The sequence below is a fragment of the Rhinoderma darwinii genome, chromosome 12 (genome assembly GCF_050947455.1).
Source record: "Rhinoderma darwinii isolate aRhiDar2 chromosome 12, aRhiDar2.hap1, whole genome shotgun sequence".
In the NCBI taxonomy this organism is placed as follows: Eukaryota; Metazoa; Chordata; class Amphibia; order Anura; family Rhinodermatidae; genus Rhinoderma; species Rhinoderma darwinii.
Genome location: NC_134698.1, coordinates 4757789 through 4775525, shown reverse-complemented (window position 1 = coordinate 4775525; position 17737 = coordinate 4757789). Strand labels below are relative to the sequence as shown.

General features: G+C 39.7%; 2 protein-coding genes across 5 annotated transcripts in view; both read left to right on the top strand.

The window, feature by feature from the left end:
- The window catches only part of LOC142665143 (high affinity immunoglobulin gamma Fc receptor I-like), a 42722-nt gene extending 39615 nt beyond the window's left edge, over window positions 1–3107 (top strand). For 3 of the 4 annotated variants that reach the window (XM_075844707.1, XM_075844709.1, XM_075844706.1), the window contains 5 exons: window positions 162–186; window positions 775–815; window positions 1754–1816; window positions 2594–2619; window positions 2865–3107. In XM_075844707.1, coding sequence (XP_075700822.1) covers window positions 162–186; window positions 775–815; window positions 1754–1816; window positions 2594–2619; window positions 2865–2906 — 197 coding nt within the window. In that variant the 3' untranslated portion in view covers window positions 2907–3107. The remainder of the gene's footprint in view (window positions 1–161; window positions 187–774; window positions 816–1753; window positions 1817–2593; window positions 2620–2864) is intronic. The other variant, XM_075844708.1, reaches the window with a different exon arrangement.
- Window positions 3108–12789: 9682 nt separating this feature from the next.
- LOC142665025 (Fc receptor-like protein 5) overlaps window positions 12790–17737 on the top strand; it is a 57751-nt gene continuing 52803 nt past the window's right edge. Inside the window, exons 1-4 of the mRNA XM_075844559.1 lie at window positions 12790–12849; window positions 13467–13508; window positions 13947–13982; window positions 14281–14316. Of these exons, the coding sequence (XP_075700674.1) occupies window positions 12840–12849; window positions 13467–13508; window positions 13947–13982; window positions 14281–14316 (124 nt within the window). The 5' untranslated portion in view covers window positions 12790–12839. The remainder of the gene's footprint in view (window positions 12850–13466; window positions 13509–13946; window positions 13983–14280; window positions 14317–17737) is intronic.

Here is a 17737-nt window from a genome sequence, read left to right as displayed (position 1 = left end):
GCCACATTGTTGCAGTCTCCAGATCATATTGTATAATATTTTCTCCTGATCTTCATCTTTTATTGTAAATTCTTATAATCTTTATGTTATACTTTAAGGCACTCGCTCATTATCTTTATAATAAAATTATTAATATTATTACTATTATTGTCATTTTACAGATACTGAACTTTCTGAACTTCAAACGTAAGTCTATATGTTGTTTTTTGTTTTTTTTTTGCCTCCTATACCTGTATATAAAATGTCTTACCTATACACTTATACTGTATAAAGGAATAAGCTGGAAATATGTCAGCTCCATTCACATGAGTTTATCTGAGCTGCAATATCCAACATGGTCTATGGACAAGAGTGGTGCTGTTCTTGTAAGAAATAGACCCTTCTTTCTATTCTCATATAACCCATTTAATGCATTAAGATTCATGACATTAAATATAATTGATCTACCACTAGATGGGGCACATATCATGACACATAGACATCTGGAAAGACCGGACATTGTGAAATCAATTATAGGCACATGTTACATCTGTACACGGGGAGCGCTGCAGACACCATCTTTAACCTATGATCTGCCGTACATTAATAAATATCCTGAGTGCTTCTCTATTGATAAAGAAACTGTGATCCCTCTAGAGCGGTCATGGCACTGGAGAAATTATTATTGATACTGGTTATTACGATATGGCCGCTTCACTTCCTGTTATTGAGGGTTGTCTTCTATCCTTTATATTACGGTGTATGCTATCATAGTGTGTCATTGTCATTTTATAGGTTTGGATGCAGAGAAACCTCGAATCGCACAGAGAAAACAGGTAGAACTCCCATCATCTGCAGAGAGAACATAAAAAATATATATTATGGCTGATACTGTCTGCTGAGATGATGTATCTAAGCCTATAATGTGTGATACTGTCTGCTGAGCTGTGTATCTAAGCCTATAATGTGTGATACTGTCTGCTGTGCTGTGTATCTAAGCCTATCATGTGTGATACTGTCTGCTGAGCCGGTGTATCTAAGCCTATCATGTGTGATACTGTCTGCTGATATGATGTATCTAATCCTATCATGTGCGATACTGTCTGCTGAGCCGTTTAGCTAATCCTATCATGTGCGATACTGTCTGCTGAGATGATGTATCTAATCCTATCATGTGTGATACTGTCTGCTGAGCTGTGTATCTAATCCTATCATGTGTGATACTGTCTGCTGAGCTGTGTATCTAATCCTATCATGTGTGATACTGTCTGCTGTGCTGTGTATCTAAGCCTATCATGTGTGATATTGTCTGATGAGCTGTGTATCTAATCCTATCATGTGTGATACTGTCTGTTGAGCCGTGTATCTAATCCTATCATGTGTGGTATTGTCTGCTGAGCCGTGTATCTAATCCTATCATATGTGATACTGTCTGCTGAGCCGATATATCTAAGCCTATATGGCTATCCTCTATGACATACCACTTCAGCAGACCATGTCATACATGATATGATTAGATACACCAGTTTAGCAGACTGTATCATACATGATAGGATTAGATACACCGGACTTCTGGACTATTTTTGTGGTCCACAGGCAGCAACCTCTATTGAGCGCCATCTTGTTTTGGTGGGCTTTATCCATGGCCACATATTTATATCAGACGTGATTCTCACCTCATGGGATGATTGTGCTTATGATGAATTTGTGATGAATTTTGCGTTTCTAAGGCTGCTGACCATTCACCGAGCGTTTCACCCATGTTCCTTCTCAGGAGGCTTCACTGGAGAAGACGATGTTGTCTACACTCATATTAGCTTCATCCGTAACCAGGAAGGTTTGTTACATCTTGTCAATCTAATGTTCACATCTATTCATAGATCAATGATTTACAAGAATGAGAATGACCGCAGGATATTCTCATTACTGCAGTAAGCCGCTTATTCACACTTTTCTTAGCCAATGGGAATGGGAGAACTGCTCCGGTATTATGTTCTGTATGGCTGTGCTATATGATATTCTCACACCACCAGCTGGGCAGCCGTCCTGTATGGCTGTGTGATTGTTCTATTTCAGGTCATTCTCATACATGTTGAGAATAGCCTGGGTTACTTTCTGGGTTATACTGCCTGAGTGTCTGACAGAACTTCAATCCACTTGGATACGGAATATACTTTTACTGGTGTAACCAGTGCCACCATTGAGCAGCCCATGTGGCTTCAGGTCACCAGTGGAATATGGGTGGGAGGGGGAGCTTTAGTTTACACACTTCTCACCCTTGTTTGTTGTTGTAGTGCCATAGTAACGAGAGAGGATGCGTCGCATGAATATGTTAAGATCATATCTCATCTTCTTCTGGTGTTGATTTTTTTTAATAGACAATTTTTAGCTATGGAAACTTAGAAACTTCTGCATCTTAACCACAAACAGTGCAGAATTATTTTAATTTATTTTTTTTAAGTATTTTCATGACCGCTTATAAATGTGAAAACCACAAAATGGAACTGGGCAAAGTAATAAAAATCAAAATGTGTCTGTTATTAGTAAAATATTCATGGATATAATTTAGTAAAAAAAAAGAAACAAAATATATTTTCTTCATGCTCATTTTCAGCAGTTTCATCAGCAGCGACTTCATATGTGAGTAAAACAGTTATTAATACTACAGGTCTATCTATCTCATATCTATCTATCTATCTATCTATCTATCTATCTATCTATCTATCTCATCTATCTATCTGTCTCATATATATCTGATTTATCCACCTGATTTATCTATTTATAGATCTATCTATTTATCTATCATGGAAAATAAGTAAATCATTGTAATAATGAAATGTCGTCACTGATTTTCATGAAATGTTTTTAATTCTCTTTCCTCTCAGGATGTTACCTATGCAGCAGTGAGGACTACTGTTAACTACTAAGCCGTCTGTTCTTGTTCTGCTCTTACCAGTGTGCTACATTTCTCAACTCCTTTTTTCCTATGCAGACTGTTTTGCAATGTTATATTGTTTAATTTTCTTCCTCCTAACAAGTATTTGGTGCCATCTGTGTAACATAAAGTTTTACCACGTGTCAACCATCTGCAGAACATGTTTAATAAAAATAAACCATTGTTATTAAAAGGGTCATCTACTCTTATGTTTGTCATTTCTAAAAATAATTGTATAGACCGTTAGATAATCACAAGTTAATCAATAACAATGCATAATAATAATAATAATAATAATAATAATAGTAATAATCATGAGAAAAATAATACACAAGTGATTGAATCTGCTAATGACTGCATGACATTTGCCCCCATGGCGGTACCCTTTATTTGACAAAAAAAGATGAAATATAAAAATCAAATTTTAGAATATTACAATACCAATACATAAAATTACTATTCTATAATAAAATTACAGAATGATCAGAAACATGAATATATGATGACTATCACAATGCAGTAGTGAACATCAAGAGCTTCTTAAAACGTAAAAAAAATTCATACACGCTTCCATCACATCGACACAACAAGGAAATAAATCATAATTTACAGATAATGGGCGGAGACATGCAAATTGCTCCTTTCTGCCCCTAGTGCCCAACTGTGCATACAGAACTGCAGGTATACTATACATCTGAATGTGATCATTTATAAGTTTATGTTTATTTTTCAATGGTTTGTACTTTTATTATATGTCAATAGTAACTACAGAAGGTTTTTTTTATGTTTCTCTTAGTAATAAATAATATTTGGTAAAAGTTCAGACCGCAAAAAAGCTGAAATGCTATTAAATAAAACAAAGACACTGATGCGGAACTTGGAAATGGAGCCAACACCATCCAGCATCACAAAATATATACTCCTTGTAGTGACATTTCCACCATATTGGCTTTTATTCAAGCTTGGTATAAGCCAAGATGGCTGAAACGTCACACACCAGGTGATTATAAGGTGCATATTTTTCTAATACTGGTCTGTCTTTTCTTATGTTGTTGTATTAAGGGTTTCAGGACAGCTGTTCTTAAAGAGAAACACCCCGCTTTACTACTGCGAAGTTGAGACAATACCATAGGGATACAACAGTTTACTGTATTGCACTGCTTACTTTTTCCTCTACTCAAGATACTGATCATTAAAAATTGGCTTCACTGGTGTATTGTCGATAGACATACACTAATTTTATCTGAACTTTCAAAAAGGAGGGAATACATTATGTCAGACGTTATGATCGGTGGGGATCTGGCTGCTGCGATCCCTACCGATCACTAAAATAAAGGGGCAGAAGAGCTCAGCTGACTTCTCTGCCACTTAGGCTGTGATCATCTCTCCTTGTCAGCCTGTAGATGGGCTCATAGACTTTCTATCATAGTACAAAAAAGAAGCGCTATGAGAAGAATATACTGTATATTTTGATAGTACCTCCACCCCTGGATTGCCACTGTGTGGTATAAATACAAGGGTCATTTTTGGTGTGGGAGGTTGACAATTCTCTTACGCCTGCGAGGTTGAGTATCAGCCCCAGATTTATTCATCTTTCTCTGAAAATACTAGATAATATACTTCCTCTATCTTATTAGTAGGAATTAGTTACATATCTCTTAGTAGTCCAAATTTAAATGGGTTTTCCCATATTTTTTACATAAAGCTTAATTATAGTATAATGAGAAGTTCTTCAATGTTCTAATCTATGTTGTTTTCAATTTCTAATCATTTTATTTATATCTGCTTGCTTTCAGTGAATGTATAGGGTCAGGTTTAAACCCAAAAAAACGTAAAACCCATCCTGATTATGTCCACGTGGCACAATGCACTGCTTAGGATAGCCTTGTAAGGGTCCACGAACATAGTCATATTAGGGGATCCAGCATTGCTTCTAGAGTAGAATATGGTGCTTCAAAGAGGAATCATACTGTGGCATACTACGGTCCATAATAGATGTCATTCCATGTGCGGCTGTACACGGTCTGTGGATGTGTTGTTGCCGTGTTCATGAGTCCTAAGATTGAAGGACAATAATATGAACTATACGCGCACCTTTACCCATACGATTTTAACTGATTTTTTTCTTTTTGCTATGGCTGAGATTAAGAGTCAGATGAAGGAAGGAGCAGAGTCCATAATTAGCAAAAAATATTTTTACTACATGGAACACCAGAAGTATGTCCCTTAAGGAGTGGTGTGGAATATAGGAGAGGATGGGATGTATAGTAGACCTGAGGAAGGAGTGATGAGACATATAGGAGAGGACTGATGGGACATAAAGGGGACCTGGGGAAGGAGTAGTAGGACATATAGGAAACTTGATGAAGGAGTAGTAGGACACAAAGAAGACCTAAAAAAAAAAGTGGTGGGACATATAGGAGACCTGGGGAAGGGGTGGTGGGACATATAGGAGACCTGAGGAAGGAGTGGTGGGACATATAGGAGACCTGAGGAAGGAGTGGTGTGACATATGGGAGACTTAAAGAAGGAGTAGTGGGACAAATAGGAGACCAGAAGAAGGAGTAGTAGGACACATAGAATACCTAAAGAATAAGTGGTGTGACATATAGGAGATCTGAGGAAGGAGTGGTGTGGCCTATGAATGACTTGAAGAAGGAGTTGTGGAACATATAGGAGACCGGAATAAAGAGTAGTGGGATATAGAGGAGACCTGTGGAATGAGTGGTGTGACATATAGGAGACCTGAGGAAGAAGTAGTTAGTAGGACACATAGAATACCTAAAGAAAAAAAGTGTTGTGACATATAGGAGACATGAGGAAAAAGTGGTGTGACATTTAGGAGACCTGAATAAGGAGTAGTGGGACATAGAAGAGACCTGTGGAAGGAGTAGTGGTACATATAGGAGACCTGAGGAAGGAGTACTAGGACACATTGAATACCTAAAAAAAAAAGGTGGTGGGGCATATAGGAGACCTGAGGAAGCAGTGGTGTGACATATGGGAGACCTGAAGAAAGAATAGTGGAACGTATAAAAGACCTGAGGAATAAGTGGTGGGAGATATAAGCGACCCAAAGAAAGAGTTGCGTGACGTATGGGAGACCTGAGGAAGGACTGGTGGGACATATAGGAGACTTGAGGAAGGGATGTCCATCTACAGCCATAGCCCTCATCTAGAACCACTGGGCCAGTAACAAGGCAAATGTCCAGATTGTCCATCAACATTTTGGATGACTGGAGCTATTCCAACAGAACAACGCAAATTTCTTGCGAATGAAGAGTTAATGTACCATGTAGGACTGGAGTGCACATGACTCACTCTACTTTTTGGAGTTTTTATTTAGCTTCTGCTTTTAGACAGGAGACCATTCACTTCCTAACCCATGACGGGAGTCAACATATCAAGCATGCTGCTGCTGGTTCTTATCTGTAAGTGTTGTACATTTATTCAAATAATATTTTCTGTATTATATCAATTTCTTCATACTATATAGTGGTATTTTCTATGTTCAGAGGCTTATTCACATGGGTGCACTCAGGATGAGACCAGTAATAAAGTGGTATTATTATTTATTGTGCCCATACCTATAAAGAAGACATTTGACAACCGAAAATTTAAGTTAGTGCACCAAATATTTTTACAAGGTGGCGCTATGGAGTATTGCACTTCTAGGGCAGGTTGAGTCATGAGTCACCCTGCTTATGTTTCTCAAAGGTAAATTCCACCTATATAAATCTTCAGATAATAAAATTGATGGGGTTAATTACCCAAAATGAAAGGGGTGAGGTTACATAGAGTTACAAAACTTGGGAATCAATAGGCAAAAATTGGTGATGTTCTTCTGTCCAATTGAAAATATTGATCTGTTTTTTTAGGATGTCCTGGCCTGATAGGTTGTAAAATAAAGTTTATGGTACAAAAATCCAATGTAAGACCAATCAGATTTTATTTCGTTTCCCACAATGCTCATGTACTCCGATCAGCCATAACATTATAACCTCTGACAGGTGAGGTGAAAAACAGTATCTTATTACAATGGCCCCTGTCAGGGGTGAGATATATTAAGCAGCAAGTGAACAAGTCATTTCTTGAAGTTCATTTGTTAACAGAAGGAAAAATGGGCAAGGTTAAGGAAATTGTGATGGCTAGATGACCGGGTCCAAGCATTTCCAAAACGGCAGGTCTTGTGGGGGGTCTACCGGTATGTAGTGGTTAGTACCTACCAAAAGTGTTTCACGGAAGGACGACCAGTGACAGGCTCATAGGTGCCCAAGGCACATTGGGTGGCCGATCCATAGTGGCCCCACCTTGCAACTTACAGGACGTGAAGGATCTTCTGCTAACGTCTTGGTGCCAGATACCGCAGGACACCATCAGAAGTCTTGCAAAGCCTATGCCTCGACGGTCAGAGGGGTTTTGGCGGCACGAGGGGAACCTACACAATATTAGGCAGTCGATTTTAATGTTAAGTTTGTTATTTTGCTTGTCAAAAGTACTGACCAGTCATCCCACTGATGATCGGTTTCCAAGTTTAACCTCAGTTTGCATCTAATGGGATTAAATATGCTTCAATTGCCCAGTAAGCTAAGCTTAACCGTCTCCTAAGCATCACCCTATTCTTAGAAATGCTGAAATTTGCGTTACACAGGCTGCGATAAGTGATGGCAATGACTGGTACGCTCCTAGTCCTTCTGCTTTCCTGGACTATTATCAGATCACCTACTCTCAATTGTGAACCGCATGTCAAGCTTTTTCAAAAATAGCTACATTTTATTTTGTCTTTTTCCTGTTGAGTCAGCTTATGTCTAGCTTACACATGCTTTGGGTTCCTCCGGCATCAGGGCCTGGGTGCGACTGCTACTTCTGCACCCTCTATAGCCACGTTCCTTGACTCTTGCTCTTGAACAATCTCCTCCGTCCAAAATGTTTTTGCTGCAAATGAAAAAAAATAACTTGTTTTCGATTTGATCAATGATATCATTCTGCAGTAAACTATCATTCAAATGTCCTGTCATCTTTTTTTTTTTTTTCTCTCCTGCAGCTCTGTGTTTGCGAAGCTCTGGTGAGTATTTGATTTTACTTCATAGAGACAGACCCCACCACTGCTAGGGAGCTGGACGCATGAAGTTCGGGGGCGGGGTTAATAGGACGAGGAGCATATTCTTCTCATTGCCATATATGTGTGTCTTGCTCAATAAATTGTCGCTGGTCTTCATACCGGCTTGTAGCACTTTTCAGTACTAACCCAGGTGATGCACTCTTTCTTGAAAATGTCGTTATCAGGAAGGACGGACAATCAAAATTTGGATTTTTATTCACTCTCTTTTGCTGTGTCTACGTCTATACCAATCTCTGAACAGCAGAAAGTTAAACCTCCACACTTTTGTTTTTAACCTTTCCAGGATTTTCTTTTCCATCTGTGACATGTGTAGAGCACTAATTAAATATTATGTCATAACATACTAAAAGAGTAGTAGGAAAGGCACCTCTTCCTTTACAAATTTCTCTTCTCTTCAGGGATGTAGTAGAGTGGGTCATAGCAGGCTACAATATATTTGTGGGTCTAGAAAGTTTTCGAAACAGCAGAGTGGATCACTTCTTCAGGAAAATCCTGGGAAGAAGTGGATTCCAGTTGTAGCCGGCATTCTCAGCTGACATCTCCTCATCCCTACCAAGTATTTGTGTATGTGTATGGGGGAGTCGGGTGGAATAGCTCTCATTTGGCCGATATCTATCCAAAGTGTATGGCCAGCTTTAGTCCATGTTGAAACTAAGGACAAAATAAGTGGTAGGTGGAGGATCCCAAAAAGCCAGTTTAGTGAATTAGGTCATAAATTGAAGGAAAGACCCTAAAAGGTTGTGTTCTCTGGAAATCTGCCAGTGCCATGTGTAACACAGACAAGGCAAACTAAACTTAATGCATGGCTGTGGTCAGTGTAAGGAAGAGGGTTTGGGGTTCATAGGGCACTTTGCTAACTTTATGTGATGATAGATTTCAACTAAATGAATGGGGGGCCACTGTGCTAGGGGAGAGGTTTCTTAGTTGAAGGAGTGTTTAAACTAGATAAGAGGGTTGGAGGTGGTAATTGGTGGGCTAATAGGTCAGTAAAAGATCAGCGACTAGTGGTCTATGAAGTAGGAGGAGATGGGCAGGGTATACCAGCTGATAACGAGTTCCCACCTTTACCACCTAAAGGCCCTTTTACATGGGCTGATGATCGGGTGAATGAGCCCAATTTCGAACGTTAGTTCCCTTACATGCCCAGTGATCAGCCGACACACAAGCAAACGCTCGTTTTTTCGGCTGCATATTTTTTACGGACCAAAAAGTCAACGGTTGTCGGCAGCCCATCTCCAGGTGTAAAGAGGAATGTGTTGCCAAAAATAATGTTTCTTTATCTGCCTGAACAACGGCACTAACAATCGTTTGGTCACATACAGTACCCATGATTGCTCCATGGAAATGGAGCTAAACGGGCACAATCGACTTGCTATATAAATGTTCGGAGTGCATTACAGGCAAAAAAATCTACCTGTGTAAAAGGACGTTAAAACAAAAGGAAAAAAAACTCTCAGAAAAGTAAAAAAAGATCTAATGTGCTATAGACCAATGTTTCCGAGTGAGTCTATTAGTGGTTTGTGCGCCTATCATTTTGATATTTTTTTCTTCTATCTCATATGTAAATGTCAGGATTATATAATTCTATCTATACATGTTGCTGTTACTTACAATGTGATACATGCTGCTTTTATTTTGTAGGCTCTCTTCCATTACCACCTAGACCACTGTACCCAGGTAAGTCTGTGAGAGTATGTATGAATATATATAGGTATATATTCATTCCCTGTTACTGGCTCACAATTTTTTCCATCTGTGACATGGGCAGAGTACATTGCTTGTTGATTATATGGAGACCCCTGAAATAGAGGAGTGGACAGCATGTTTGGACATTCCCAGAAGAAAGATGGTTCTGATGGAAGTTGGAACTCATGGACCCAATGCAAAATCTGTAACATTGCCCCCATAAATACCATTTATAAACTACTGTTCTCTTATGTGGCAGGAACCATTGAGTGCCCTTAGGCGCCTGATCCCAGGTGCACCCACAGATTCTGATACTAGTCTGATTATTGATTATTATTTTTATTTTGAATTATTTTATATTCTGTAAAGGAAATTGTGGGAGGTATAACTAAAAGTATTAACTTAGTTTTGATTAATCTGCCTTATGGGTAAACTTTGAATAATACTATTTTTACAATTTGTTCTTATGTTATATGTAAATTTCAGGATCATATAATTTTATCCATACAAGTTATTGCGTTACTTACAATATAATCAAATGCTGCATTTATTTTGCAGGCTTTCATCCATTGCCGCCTATACCACTGTACCCAGATAAGTCTGTGAGTGTATGTATGTCCATATATATATATATATATATTTAAAGTATCCATCCATTTCCTTTATTCCTGGGAACTAGGAGTTATAACTACAATTTTTAGTTTAGTTTATTTTAGAATTTTGTCTTTTATGTACATTTCAGGATGATATAATTCTATCCATACATGTTACTGTGTTAATTAGAATGTATTCACATTCAGCATTTATTTTACAGGCATTGCACCCTTTTATCCATTTCCGCCTATACCAGTGTACCCAGGTAAGTCTCTTGGGTATATGTACGGATTTATGTAAGTATGCATTTATTTCCTTTTTACCGGTTCACCCTTTTATTTTTATAGTATTCTTGTTTTTTTCCATCTGTGACATGGACAGAGTACATTGCCTACTGATTGAGTTTATTAGTCAGAGGGATGCCTCTGAAATAGTAAAGTGGACAGCAGGTTTGGACATTCCCAGAAGGAGATGATTCTGATCAAAGGTGTAACATGGAACTGATGGGCCCCCATTTGTAACAGGGCCCTCAACTGTGCCATTTATGTGGTAGATGGGCCTTTGAGCATCCTCAGGTGCCAGGTCCTAGGTCCAACTTCAAACTTTGAGCCCACTGATTCTTATAAGATTCTAATTATTAATTATTGTTTACATGACTAGGGTATTGAAGCGTTAGTTCGACTTACGTAAAACCACCAACTACCCGCATAAGTAAAAAAAAACGCTAACCATTGTGCTTGATAGTGGAAAGAAAAATTGCCACAGCATAGGATAACAACATTTTATTAATAACTTTTTAACAACATTACATTATTAGCAATATGAAGGAGATATAGGAAGCTTGTATTCATGCAGCATCCAGAATAAATACCCAGTCCCACCTCGCTGACTCGGGGGCGACAAATTTAACAATGATACTGCGCTTCACATTCTTTTTCTCACCAGTTCCCAGGGGCTGAGCCTGCGGCAACACCATGACCATTAAGCACTTAATTTCAACGCCCATAAAGGTTTCCCTTCCTATGATGGGCCACAAATCCATGATAATAATTGCCTTCCCAGACCATCTTCACGCCTACTGTGGTGACATTGGATGATGTCCAAGACAGAAATAACCCACACCCTAGCACCAGGAATATCTAAGGGTGGGTGGGAGGTTTCCTGGTACGGCTGCTGACGGAACGTCGGGTACCCGCCACTCCCCCCCGTCAGTGATGCCGATACTCCTCCCCTTCCTCCCTAACTACCTATTCCTGACACCACTTATGAGACCCTACTAAACAAATTCTTCTAATGTTCTCCCCCTTCAAACCCTTAATTCCAGAAAACAGCAGCATAGGACAAAGTAGATGCTTGTGGTCCATGCCTCAAAATACCAGATCCATTGCCCCTTTATATGCCATCGATAATGTGTGTGTGTGTGTGTGTGTGTGTGTGTGTGTGTGTGTGTGTGTGTGTGTGTATATATATATATATATATATATATATATATCAGATAATTGTTCCAATAAATCACAAACAATACATAAAGTATGAAACAGTGAACAGGATGATATAATTCTTTCTATACATGTTACTGTGTTAAATACAATGTAAGCACATGCTCCATTTGTATTTCAGAATTTGCACCCTTTCATCCATTGCCACCTGGACCAATGTACCCAGGTATATCTGTGTGAGTGTATATATATATATATATATATATATATATATATGCATGTATGTTTATATGTACGTATGTATTCATTTCCTTTTACTGCCTCATTATTTATTTTCACAGTATTCTTGTTTACTTTTCCATCTGTGACATGGGCAGAATACATTGCTTGTTGATTGAGGTTCACAACCAGTGGGAGGTCCCTGAAATAGTGGAGTGGACATTCCCAGGAAAAAGTTGATTCTGATTAGAGATGTAACATTGAACTTATGGATCCCCATGCAAAAACTGTAACAGGGCTCCCAACTGTGTCATCTATAAACGGCTGTTCTCTTAGTTGGCATGTAAGGGTGGATATGATGTTTCCTGGTACAGCTGCTGACAGAATCGCGGGTACCCGCCACCCCCCCCCCCCCCTGCGTTGCCATTATTTCTCCCCATCCTCCCTAACTACCCAATCCAGACACCGCTTATGAGACCCTACTAAACAAATTCTTCTAATGGTCTCCCCCTTCAAACCCTTAATTGCAGAAAAAAGCAGCACAGGATGAAGTAGAAGCTTGTGGTCCATGCCTCAAAATACCAGATCTATTGTCCCTTTATGCGCCATTTATAATGTGTGTGTGTGTGTGTGTGTGAGTGCGTGCGTGTGTGTATATATATATATATATATATATATATATATATATATATATATATATATGATAATTGTTCCAATACTCATCAACCAATATATAAAGTATGAAACATAGTGAGCAGGGTGATCTAATTCTTTTCATACATGTTACTGTGTTAATTACAATGTAAGCACATGCTGCATTTATTTTTCAGAATTTGCACCCTTTCATCCATTGCCACCTGGACCAATGTACCCAGGTATGTCTGAGTGAGTGCATATATATGCATGTATATTTATATGTAAGTATGTTCATTTCCTTTTACTGCCTCATTATTTCTTTTTACAGTATTCTTGTTTATTTTTCCATCTGTGACATGGGCAGAATACATTGCTTGTTGATTGAGGTTCATAACCAGTGGGAGGCTCCTGAAATAGTTCAGTGGACATTCCCAGGAAGAAGTTGATTCTGATCAGAGATGTAACATTGAACATATGGATCCCCATGCAAAAACTGTAACAGGGCCCCCAACTGTGTCATCAATAAACTGCTGTTCTCTTAGTTGGCAGAGGGGCCATAGAGTGCTCTCAGGAGCCAGGTCTATGGGTGAAACTTGAAACTTTGCACCCACTGATTCTTATATGACTGATTATTGGTTTTATTCGGAGTGATTTGATATCCTTTAAGTTAATAAGTCTAGCTATACCTCCCACAACTCCTATTAGTTTCCGTAAACCTGCCTGATGGGAACATTTTGAATAATACTATTTTTGAAGTTTTTTTGTTGTCTCATATGTACACATCGGGATGATCTAATTCTATCCAAACATGTTGCTGTTACTTACAATGTATTAACATGCACCATTTATTTTACAGTTGCGCCCTATCATCCATTGCCTCCTTTACAAGTCCACCCAGGTAAGTTTGTAAGTGTACAAATGTAGCAATCCTTATCTTGACTCTGATCACTTGCTGCAGTGTAATATATTTTTACCTAAGCCTTTGAAAACCATTGAAAAGGTAAAGTTTCTTGCCACTGTATATTTAACGCGTTAAGTCAAGTTAAAGATCGCTACATGTATATGTATGTATATATGTAAGTATGGAATCATTCCTTGTTACTGGCCCACCATTTATTTTTACATAAATTTGTTTCTTTTTCCATCTGTGACATGGGCAGAATACATTGCTTGTTGATTGAGTTTATTAGTCAGAGGGAGGCCCTTGAAATAGTGGAGTGGACATTCCCAGGAAGAAGTTTATTTCGATCAAAGTTTACATTGCAGGATGATATAAATCTATCCGAACATGTTGCTGTTACTTACAATGTAATCACATATGGTATTTATTTTGCAGACTCTTTTCCATTGCCGCCTAAACCACTGTACCCAAGTAAGTCTGTAAGTGTATGTATGTATATATGTATTTATATATGTAAGTATATATTAATTTCCTTTTACTAGCTCACCATTTATTTTTACATTCATGTTTTTTCCATCTGTGACATGGACAGAGTACATTGCTTGTTGATTGAGTTTATTAGTCAGAGGGAGGCCCCTGAAAAAGTATAGTGGAGATTACCAGGAAGTAGTTGATTCTGATCAGAAGTGTACATTGCAGGATGATATACATCTATCCGAACATGTTGCTACTACTTACAATTTAATCACATACTGCTATTATTTTGCAGACTCTTTTCCATTGACACCGAGACCACTGTACCCAAGTAAGTCTGTAAGTGTATGTATGTATGTATGTATGTAAGTATATATTAATTTCCTTTTACTGACTCAACATTTATTTTTAGTCTAGAAATATTTATCCATCTTAAAGAAAGTAAAAGTAGTGCTAGGCATAAAAATGATAAAAAAAACTTTATTTCACTCTCTTTAATTATTATTTATTTTATTATTCACAGATGAATCTTCTGATCGCTGACACTCAGTATAAAAAAGTATTGCTGCCTCTGGCACAGCTTAATAGGCGTACAGCCATGGCAGGCTTGGGGTCCTTTGATAGGCCTCTGGCTGCCATGGCAACCCATTGGTACCTGTGTTTGCGTTCGCAGGCCGCTGATGTATAAACGCTATTGACAGCAGTATTTAAAGGGATTAAACATCCTGGTTCAAAGCAGGCCGATCCAGGACATTGCAGCGGGAGCCCGGATGTCAGTCAACATCGGGTTCCCGTGGTAATCGCACAGGGACAGCGCATTTGTGACCGCAATCACCATGATGTACTGTATCTGTCCGTCATGGTGGTGTAATGTAAGCCAATCCATAAAGTACAGTTACGTGCTTGTGCCTTAATAGGTTAATTATACTTTTCGACCCCAGGAGGATGCTGCTCAAGGAAGATATGTTACATTGTGCTGTTGTTTATATGCTCCGTAACGTTACTTTTGTTTTACAGGTGGGGCGGATGATGGTTGGCTCACTATTAATCTAATGGTTTAGCGCTGGGATGATCGGCCCAACGCCATCTAAACAAGTTCTGCTGTGCCATAACAGCGCCAGGGCATGGCAGCGTAGCCACTACTAGACATGCCCTGCATCTGGGAGCAGCGCACTTGACTCTGATGAAAGCGAGTGGCAGCCATCAACCGCCTGCCTGAACCGCAGTTATATACAATAAATATGCCTCTCCAAGTGAGAAGCGTTCATTGTCTGCTGTGGTGGGGTATGTTGTTAACACCATCCTAGTAATGTTTCAGTTGCCACAAGTCTCTATTCCATCTGTTCCACGACAACCCAGCTAAGGGACACTCCCAGGCCAGAATTTACAGGCAGAAGCTCCTGCCTTTTTCTCCCCTACCCCCCCTCTAGGTTGGGGGACAGGTGTTGTCTACATGTTCTCCTCACCAAAAGCCGGGCACACAGTGTCATCCCTACTGCACCATTGTTAATCAGCTAAAGCAGACATGCAGGACAAGAGCAAGTACGCTACGAGGCTAGGGCATAAGCGGACAGTGGTGGCAAAACCAGCATAGCGCATTCAGAGAACTGGATGCTTGCCTGACCCATCTTGGTGCTTGCAGATTATACTTTTTCGTTCCAGTTGTCCCAAGTAGAAGACGGGCAAGAGCGTGTAACTGCCTTTAGAAGCAGAAGTTTTATGGAACTCGCCAAAGACAACTACAGCTTTTTCAATTTATAGCTACTGATGGTTGTTGGGCGGATACTGAAAGATTTACGAAGTGTCTGTCCTTAGGTACACATCTTCTCAGATAACAACCCGTTCCCTTATTTGAGCAACGCTAAGGCGCTGGGTGGCACCACTGTTGTGGTTTGGCTATGTGATTCATTATTAGCCAGTCAAAAAAACACCAATGCAGAGATTCCCAGTCACGCCATTCCTTGTCAATTGCCAGAAAAATAAGCAGATCCTGAACTAGAAGGCATTACAATCCCTCCACTATGAATAGCCCCACAGCCATTTGTTCATTGTCAACTTTTAACGTCTGGAAGAACTATGGAGCTTTTTACCAGGAACGAATAGGAAGTCAAGTAACAAGCTAATGCTGAAGTGAAGTGTGGAAATGGGTACAGGCTGGATTCCTAGCAAGCAAAGCACAATGCGAAGAATTCACAGCCCGTGGAAGGGCACTGGCTCGATGATGAGACCGCCTACTGGCTCGGATCAGGGTGCTGTACCAAAGGGCTTGGTCTTGGAGAGACCAACGCGAGGTGTGGCAGCTTGTATTACCACAGGAGATTGTGGAGCAAGGGTATAAACAGTTACATGAGACATGCGGACCATTCCGCATGGAAAAGACTGAACAGAGAGTTAGAGTATATGTCTACAGTCATCAGCTAACCCAGAGTCCTCCAAGTGTGTCAGGCATGCACTTGCTGCGCCCTTCACAAGGATCGAGAACATAGGGGTAACCGTGCAAGTAATAATCACTGGGGAACCATTTGAATTGTTGACGGTGGACTTTCTTACCATGCAGGAGGTAACTTCAGGGCACAAGTATGCTCTGGTGTTTGTAGACCACTTCACTAAATTTGCAATGGTAAATGGATTAAACTGCAGACACCGCCTCCAGATTGCTTAGGACTTGTATACCAACATATGGTTGCCCCCAGCAGCTTCTTTCAGCTCAAGGTCCCAACTTTGAGTCGGAACTTGTGCGACAGTTGTTCATCTTCCACAGTGTATGGAAGTCATGGGCAACCCCATATTACTCCAAGGGGAGTGGGGAATGTGAATGGTTCAATAGGACTCTGTTGAGGATGATGCAGACCTTGACAGAAGACCACCAAAAAAAGTGGCTAGAGTATGTAGCTGATGTGGTGTGGATTTACAATAAATCCATACAAAGTGCCACCGGAAAAACCCTCTATCAACTCTTGTTTGGCGAGATGGGGCGACTTCTACTCAATATGTCGATGGAACAGCCCAAGTAATCGATGGCACACTTTAGCCAGTGGGTCTCCGAACATAATCACCGGCTGCAGAGGGCACTCAACGTTCTCGGCTGTTTCCGTCAGTGTCATAGACTCTGAATGGAGTCATACTGTAGGAACATGCTCGAAAACAGCTCCACTCAATCTCCTACTAGCCGTGGTCTTGCTGCTGAATGGAGGGTCAGGGTTGGACCCCCACTTATCTTGAATTTTTACCTCTCCAGTAGATCGGTGAGAAAGTGCTAAGGCTGGAATATCCCTTGAGGAGCACCTAACTGCGTTATTTAGTGCCAGTGTGCTGCAGAGTTGATTGTGCTTTGGCAGAGCTATCTTGCTGCTTAGAAGTTAGGTGTGTTTGCAAGTCGGGATTTTAAAGTTGCAAGAATATTAATGCTGCACTACAAAAACCTGTAATCCCTGATTCTCAGACAGTTATATACAATTTCCTTTCCTATACCCTATTTTTTTTTTAAATATTTAATTTAGTGGTATTCTATTTTTTTTTCCATCTTTGACATGGGCACTGCTAAATAAATATATAGTGTAAGTTAGGTGTGCTGAGTTTACAGTATTCTTGTTTCTTTTTCCATCTGTGACATGGGCAGAGTACATTGCTTGTTGACTAGTATAAGTTGAGTGCACTGTGTTTGCAGCATTCCTGGTTTATTTTTCCATCTGTGACAGGCAGAGCACATTCAATAAATATTATGTCATGGTATACTAAAAGTGTAGTTAAGA